Source organism: Dendrobium catenatum, unplaced genomic scaffold, assembly GCF_001605985.2.
Source record: "Dendrobium catenatum unplaced genomic scaffold, ASM160598v2 fragScaff_scaffold_1451, whole genome shotgun sequence".
Lineage (NCBI taxonomy): Eukaryota > Viridiplantae > Streptophyta > Magnoliopsida > Asparagales > Orchidaceae > Dendrobium > Dendrobium catenatum.
The window spans coordinates 44,137-53,204 of NW_021319913.1; the positions used below are offsets into that span (position 1 = coordinate 44,137).

A 9,068-nucleotide genomic window follows, 5' to 3' on the forward strand; every position below is an offset into this window, starting at 1 on the left:
TTTCAGGGTTTCCAAAATTTGAAATTTATCATCGTGTACTTAAAGCAGGTGATGAGGGAATGATGATGGGCATGATCAAGATCTCATAGTTCCGTTGTCCCAGACTATCATGGTCTCTATCTCTATTCCATTTAGTAAATGTTCTTTGTTGATGATAGGTTTATAACTTGTAATATTAGTCTGTCCAGGTGATCCTAATTTTTCTGATAGATGGTCGTGACTTTTGACTTCGGGAGAGGTATATGTAACTTCAAAGTCCTTGTCATCAAATTCGTCGGTCCTCACCTTCCCATCTTTTTATGCCGTTTGTCCCATTTTTCCTGTAGAAATCCAAAGAGCCTGGCTTTGATTCTAGTTGTTGAGGAAATTACATGCTCGAGAGCAATGAATTAACATAAATGAAGGAAATAATAACCACCATGGATATATTAGAAAGCAAGACACAATAGAGTTATGTTGATGCAAAGCGTCTTCCAATTTTATATGATGTAAATGCCTGGATCTGCACGGTTTTTTTTTTGGTTTATTAATTTGTTACGTTTGTGCTTTTGTTTTCTGGATTTTGCTTTTAATAAGTGATAATATTGGCAGTAATGTAAACACCATGAACTTTATTTTGTGGGGATAATTTATGTAAATGTATTGCTATCTTCTTTCAGATCAATGGCGAGCAGTCTTGGCTGAGTGGTGAAAGTGCGTTGGCACATTTTGAAGCTCTTATGTTTGAGGATAAAGAACAGGTTAATGTGCATTTATAACTATTGCTTATCCTATTTGATGCTAAGAGATTTGTTCTGTATATAAACATCTTTGTAACATAGTTCTATTGAACCTTCCAGATTCTCTCAGTTATCAACAAGGATGAAATACTCTTGGAGAAAGACAACGATGATAATGATGTTCCTCTGGGAAAAATGATGAAACTTCTTAAATGCCAGGGAACTAAAAAGAAAAAAGCAAAAGGACAAACTTCGAATTTTGATTTGAAAAGTAAAGATGAAGATGTTGATGTTCTTGGAATGGTGCGAGAAATCAATTTGGACACCATAAAAGCAGCTAGGAGTATGGAACATGGTAGTCAGAAAAGAAAACGAAGTGAAGCGAGTCAAGCAACTAGCAGCGTGGTTGCTCCAACTCCTAAACGCAAAAGGTCAAGCAGTATTCACAGATCCCCCTCTTCGAACCTGGATAAGAAGCAGCATGTTTCCTTAATAGAATCAGAATTTTTGCTTTCCTCTTTGCCAAAAATACAAAGCACATCTAGGCGTGGAAAGAAAAAAGGAGATCGATCATATACTGATGAAGTTTCCGTGATTGACATGAAGGTGAAGTCTATTCCTTGTATTCTGTATCATCTGATGATTACTTTGTTCTATGGTTCTAATGACCTTTTTGTTTCAAAATTCATACTGGTTTCAGAACGTCTCTGTCACAGAAGGCTCTCACAAGAAAGGTAGTGGCAGTTCTGCAAAAAAACGTAAAGTTAGAAGTATCTCTGGCTTGTCGAAGGTATTGTTTTACTCAAATCCCATGGGGAATAGAAAATGATGGTAGTTTGGTATTTTTTTATTATTATTTTTACACTAGTCTACCATGAGTGTGAAATAGAGAGATATGGTCCTCCATTATTATTCATTAGTACTCTGTTTGGATTTTGTTTATGATACTTCTACTATTTGCTTCAGCATGGTTATCAATTGTGGTCCTCGTTACATAGTTGAATAAGCATGGAAAAATGCGTATATTTTAAACTTCAAAAATATGATGCAAATATTTTAAGTTTTATATTCCTATATTTATATTTTGATTTCAATTAAATAGTGTATATTTTAAGTTTAAATTCAAGAATAAACTTTGTATAATTCAATTACCTTTCAATACTTGTTTAATAATTAATACACATCATATTTTACTAAATAAGCTCGGTACTGCTGGGATTCAACGTTAATCTGCATTTGCTTCTGATCTCATCCGCCTATATGTATCAGAATATTTGACTTCTCATCAGCAACAGAACAACTAATTTAACACCTATTTTGTTTGTTGGAGCTTGTCCATACCCAGGAATGATGATGGAGAAATTCTCTTTTTGAGGTGTAAATGTTTCCTGAAAAGGATTTAAAATGATAAATATGAAAAAACAAGGACTAGATAGAAAATCTGTAGAGGAACTCTATGGAAAAAAGAGAACTTCTTTGAGTTTGGTGGTGAGTTTTATTATATTCTCAAGGATATGACTAATTCTTCCATATTTTCAGAGTTCATCAAAGAAGACTCGGCCCAATGGAGAACTGGTTGGATCTAGAATTAAAGTTTGGTGGCCTTTAGATAACATGTAAGTAATTTAGTTAGCTATTTATTTATATTTATCAGCTTTGGCAGGTCCTGAATAATAAATTTAGTTTAAATGGAAATTTTATTTTATATCAAATATTGTTGCTGTCAATTATACGAACTAATTGTTGCTGTCAAATTATATTTGTCAAATATACAAATATTATTTTCTTCGTAAGGTCTAGTAATTTCTTCTTGTATTTGTGATCATACACAGGTTCTACGAAGGCGTCGTGCATTCCTTTGATCGTGGAAACAAGAAACACAGTGTAAGCTTATTCGTTGAACTCTTCTCTTTATGTATGTAGCTAATGATTTAAATGAAACTGATGTGATTGTTTGTGTCATGATCCAAAATGTCCAATTCTTATATCGAATAGGTCACATCATATTTAGATGCACAACAAATAGTATCTAAGATCTATTTGGAATGAATTCTCATATATGTATATATATAATATAAATCCACTAACATCATTAAAATATAATAAATAAAATCATCAACTTTTTTTTAGTTAATATCATAAGGCTATATAATAAAAATATCCATTTACAACAATCATGGTACTTCTATTTCTATCCATCATTATATACATGGTTTAAAATTGCACAATATGAGGCTCGCCTTTGCGCAATTCCAGTAAAAAACGCCTCAATGCTTACGCCTCGAGTTTTGTTATGAGGCTTGCGCCTCAACTTGGTTGAGGTCTGCCTCGCCTCACGCTAAATATATTAAAACTTACATAAATCTTGAAGTAAATGCCCGACATTTGACTCTATAGGAGAGGAGGAAGGGGAGAGAGCAGTTCATCATAATGATGATTCAAATGAAGAACCACTTAGTGATGATAGTGCTGATGACTTATGAGTTCTTATGTGATATGTCATTGCTATTTATTTTGGAAATTTGAACTATATGTTAATGAAAAGAATACTGGGATTTGGGAAAGATAGAATTTTGAGTTGAACTATATTTCATGTTGTCTTATTATTGGGATATTTTGATTTCACTTCATATCTTATGTTTTTTTATGTTTTATATTATTCACTCATTAGTATATAAAAAATTTATCATTTTATGTTTACGCAATCTTTTGATTTTGAGGCTTATGCCTCAAAACGCCTTGAGGCTTACGCCTCGCCTCACGAATGAAAAACGCCTCAATACCCGAATACGCAATTTTAAACATTGATTCTATAATATCATTATGATTTCAAAAATAACAACAAAAGACACCTATAAATAGGAATATATCAACTATATCTTTACTCAACCCATTCATTTTCCTTTCACTGTCTTGAAATAAACACATGTAGACAAAGTAGGAATGAGCTTCAACCGCTTAATAGGTAGTACGAAATCTACCTAAATTTATAATATGTAAAAAAATAGTAAATAAATATGTTATTCTATCACTACGTCATAAATGACAAAGCATGTTATAATTATAGAATTTTTATAGTAATGCTCATGATAGTAATATTAATTATTAAATACAATATCTTAACATGTCCAATATATTGCTATATTAAGTCAAATGTCAAAATAGAAATTTACTATAAAGACGTGTGTTAGATTACAATATAAATATAACTAAAATAAAACACATCACATAAATTTCTTCTCAGGCCCTATACCTCCCAATTACTTCACATATTCATCATTAGGCCCTTATATCTCTCATGTACATATATACAATATTAGGCCCTTTAGCTCTCTGTACTTATGCCTTCATTCAAGTTCTTATGACTCCTTGTGCATAGCACAATTCATATATTTAGGCCCTTATATTTCCCCATAAATATTTATACATGATCTCCAATAATTTGTAAATGACACATCATTTTCTTACACAAATATTTTTGAATAAATCAATACGGTTGAATTAACATTTAAATGAATTGAAGTAATTTATGTCAATACATAACAATAGAAAATAATTTACATTTTGCAACTACGAGAAATAGTAAAATTTATAAGATTTATCATTATATTCAACTCAATGTGCATGAAGCATACAACACGACTACATACATTATTTATAGCTTCATAACGATGCTTTCAATATTTTACATAAATTTTTATCAAATTTTTAAAATTTGTCAAAACAATGTGAAATATCTTGTGGAAGTTCAAAATATTTATATCTATATGTGCAAAATGACTAGAGAAACAACATACTAAAATTTACACAGTAAAAATTGTCCTCAATTTTTATGAAGTTTGTTCAGATTAAATACAGTCACAAACAATAAAATTATTAAAAATTAAAATTTGATAAAGATAACCTACCTCGAACTGGACAAACTTTTCAACTGGCTTGACAGATGAAATAACTTGAAGACCTATGAATCTTTACTTTATCTCTCCTCTCTTTTTCTCTATTTTTCTTCCTTTTCCTCCACTATTTAGGCAAAATGAAATGGATATGTAAGGATTCTGTAGTGGGTTAGGATTTTTATAATAATATAAGGCTATGGTAGATTTGTAAGTATAGTAATTGTTTAGATTTAAGCATAAAGTTTATATGGATATTTTTATAACTTGAAATTAGGAGCTCTAAAAATTATAAAAAAATATTTATAAAGTAGAATAACATGTCTAGAATGCTCTTATGAAAACGGTTTGCAAAACGGACACTTGAGATCTTAGAAAATCTACTCGTACCGATATATATCAATTTCCTAAGATATTTCAATTTAGTAAGCAACCCCTTATTTTCATATCTACAATGTCTATAAAAATAGGAGAAAATTATAGATAGAGTGCAACATTCCCTAGGATATGGTGAAGATGATTTGCAAACCAGGCTTATAACGACTACAAAAATACTTTTTTGAATATTGTATGTCAAATCCATCCTAATAAAAATTCAAGAAAATTGTACTATTATGGTTAGGCAATCTTTTTGTATAATTATTTGAACATTAAAATAATTGAATATATGCATTAAGAGCTAACTTAAGCACTTCGTTAATCCACATGAATCTATATTTACAAATTTTGTTTATGGACCAATTAAAAAGATGCAAGTATAGGATCATGATAGGAATCCCTTGTAGAAAACCAGAAAAATTACTCGCTGAAATTTAATTTCAGCAATTGGGCAAACAAGAATTGCAAAGAACTTGGATGGAGAAAACCAGAAATTGCACTTTTGATTAACATTAGATGAAGAAAATCAACAAGATACAATGGATCTTCTATTGGAGAGGAAGATTCGACTCTCCCAAATCTCTAGACGTTGCTAGAGCCCACTCAAGACATAAGAACCTTCACTTTTTATCCAAATCAGAGATAAAAACATAACCCTAGCCTCCCCATGCATTTAAACATACAATTCCTTCAGTAAACTACCCAAACAGGCCTTCTAATTTGAATTTCATTCCTATATTCTCTTTAATTCCCCATTAAAGCCTTGATTTATTGCTGGAATTCGCCTCCTGTAGACAAATGCCGATCCATCAATACCGAACTCAGGTGGTCTCATAGTCATGTAGGTTCTTCCACTTTATCAGCACTTCCTTGATTTCATCATATCCCTGTCATACCTCTTTTAGCTCCAGTGGTTTCAACAGTACCTCTAGATTTGTTATTAATGTCCCTCTGAACTGGCTGGATGATTCTCAACAGCTCTTCTCAACTATGATATGTTGAACACCGGGTATATAGTAGCGGTCGGGGGTAACTTCAGTCAATAAGCCATAGCTCCAATCCTCTCTACTATCTTATAAGGGCCGATAACTCGGGGCTAGCTTTTCATTCCTCCTGTGAGCTGTTGTCCTCTATCTGTAGGGGCGTATCTTCAAGTACACTTTGTCTCCCACATCAAATTGAATATCTTTCATGTCCTCATCCGCCTGCTTCTCATAATCTACTGAATTCTCAACAAATGTCTTTTCAACTCATCTAACACCCTGTTTCATTTTTCCAAATATTGTTCTACTGAGGAAACTGACATGCTTCTTTGTCCAAAATGTACCAAGTGAGGTTGTTCTCTTTCATACAATACTTTAAAAGGAGTTATTTGGCATGCTGAATGATAAGAAGTGTTGTACAAGTATTCTTCACATGCTAACTACACCCACAATCTAGGTGTCTCGGAAGCAAAATATCGTAGGTATGTTTCTAAGATCCTGTTTACCACTTATGACTGCCAATTTGTCTTACGGTAGGTGGTGCTCCTCTTCAGCACTATTTCTTGCAATCTGAACAACTCCCTTAAAAAATGACTGAGGAACACCCTGTTGCTGTCGGACACTATGGATTCTGGTAATCCATGTAATCTGACCACCTCTCTAATGAATGGCGTCGCTACTTTCACTGTTGTGAAAGGGTGTCTTAGGGGAATGAAGTGAGCATACTTGATCAATCTATCAACTACCACTAGGATCACCATAAACCCTTCTGATCGTGGTAGTCCCTTAATAAAGTCCATAGTGACCTCCTCCCTCACCATATTTGATAAAGCTAGTGGTTGAAGTAGCCCCCCAGGAGTCATGGCCATGTACTTGTTCCTCTGGCACATCTAGCCACCATTTCTTCCACATCCTTTTGCATCCCCATCCAATACAGCTCCGCTACCAATCTTCTGTATGTATTTTGTATGCCTGAGTGACCTTCAACAGCGCTCCCATGGAATTCTTGCAGTAGCAATGAGATATGAACTGAGATCCTAAGCATCACAAACCTCCCATGGTTTATAGTAACTCTCCCCTTCCAAAGAGTAACTCGGGTGACTGGTCTTATCCTTCAAAAGATCTGCCTTTTTTTCCCAACTTCTCATCATGCTTACTTCTCTATTTGATGGCCCCATAATTCAACATCAGTGGTATCAACATTTCCAATTCCTGGCGTTCCCCCATGCATGTGGATAAGGCATCAATCGCCTAATTCTTCAAACCTGACCTGTATTAGATCTCAAAATCATAGCCCAGCAGCTTGGACAGCCGCCTCTTATGCTCCTCAACCCCAAATATTCTGCACTAGCCTGTGTGAAGCCGCACTTTGTTAGGTTAACTCTCAGTTGATGCTCTTGTAAAACTCCTAAGATCACCCTCAAATGCTCCAGATGCTCCTCCTCAAACCTGCTATATATTAGTATGTCGTCTGAAAACTAGTACAAACTTCTGGAGGTATGGTTGGAATATCCTATTCATGAGAGACTGGAAGGTAGCAGGAGCATTGGTGTGACCAATGGCATCACTAAGAACTCGTAGTGCCCCTCATGTGTCCTGTATGCAGTCTTCTGGACATCCTCCTCTCTCATCATAATATGATGGTATCCTGACTTCAGATCCATCTTGGTAAACACCATTGCTCCATACAGCTCATCCAGTAACTCATTGATCACTGGAATAGGGAACTTGTCTGGCACGGTTTCCTTATTCAAGGCCCGGTAGTCCACACAAAATCTCTTGCTCCTATCATTCTTCTTGACCAGTAAGACTAGGCTAGAAAAAGGCTCACACTCGACCTGATAATCATCGCCTCCAGGATTTCACATATCAGCTTCTCTATCTCATCCTTCTGAATATGAGGGTAGTGGTAAGGCCAAGCACTAATCAGTGACACCCCCTCCCTCAAAGTGATGGTGTGCTCCTGCTCTCTCAGTTGTGGAAGGCTTTGGGGTGGCTGAAAAATCTCTCTGAACTGCTGGATGAGTGCTTGTACTAAAAGACGAATGTCTCCCCCTTCTTCCAGCTTAATCCCTTCTAAGCTTTGCAGTTCCACCAGAAATCCTCCCCTCACCTCTTGTATGGTCATGACCATGGTTTTGAGAGACACCATAGCCATGGACAATCCTGGATCATCATCCTTCTTCCCTCCACCACCAGCTCCATCTTTAGTGCTCCCTAGTTGACCTTGATATCTCCCAATGTATGTAGTCACTTCATTCTCAGGATGACATCAGTGATCTCCAACTCCAATAGGAGAAAATCCTCCCTCACCTAAACTCCCTGGAGAGTCAACACAACTCCCCCACACACCCCTCTAACCATCTCCATCTTCCTAGTGCCCATCATCACGGCAAATTATTGGGTCAGGTGACCGAACGCAGAGATAGGTCCGGATATTAATAAAATATTATTTTAAAATTAGCGCAAGTAAAGCGCAAGTCAAAAAGCGCAACTAAAGCGCAACCAAAGCGCAACTAAAGCGCAAGGTGACGCGGCAAATTTTTATTGGATGTCCGAACTTATTTTCCGCCTCCGGTCACCTGACCCAATAATTTGCCCATCATCACCCCATAGCCCCTACTATTCGCCAACTTCACCCCCAACTTGTCAACAACCTGATTGGAGATGAAATTGTGGGTTTCCTTACTGTCAATCAACACCACCACCTCTCTTCCTGCTATCTCTCTCTTCACTTTCATGGTGTGATTCAAGGTGAACCCTACCACTAAGTTCAAAGAGGACTTCAGCTAAGCTACAGTTATGTCAAAATGTAACTTCTCCAGCTCCTTTACCACTGCCTCACTCTCACCTCCCTCAGCTTCCTCATCATCACTGATGATGACAACCTAAATAGTTTGGTCCTTGTACCTATGCCTCGGTGTGTACGTCACTACGTCTCATCACATCTGAAGCAGAACCCTTTTGCCCACTTCTCCTGCAACTCCTTCTCCGTGAGCTTCTTGAAAGTTACCCCAAATCCCCCTCCTATAGGTTTCTCCTTTGGGGCCTCACGCTGGCTCACTGGTTGATGTAGGCAAGGGGGGGCGGGGGGG

The 9,068-nt window shown here is 36.0% G+C and overlaps 1 protein-coding gene across 1 annotated transcript in view; it reads left to right on the forward strand.

Annotated features, from left to right (window-relative positions):
* Nucleotides 1-9,068, forward strand: part of LOC110106306 (sister chromatid cohesion protein PDS5 homolog A) — a 47,563-nt gene that overhangs the window by 22,111 nt on the left and 16,384 nt on the right. Inside the window, exons 23-27 of the mRNA XM_020836167.2 lie at nt 660-740; nt 840-1,325; nt 1,420-1,509; nt 2,259-2,335; nt 2,552-2,603. Of these exons, the coding sequence (XP_020691826.1) occupies nt 660-740; nt 840-1,325; nt 1,420-1,509; nt 2,259-2,335; nt 2,552-2,603 (786 nt within the window). The remainder of the gene's footprint in view (nt 1-659; nt 741-839; nt 1,326-1,419; nt 1,510-2,258; nt 2,336-2,551; nt 2,604-9,068) is intronic.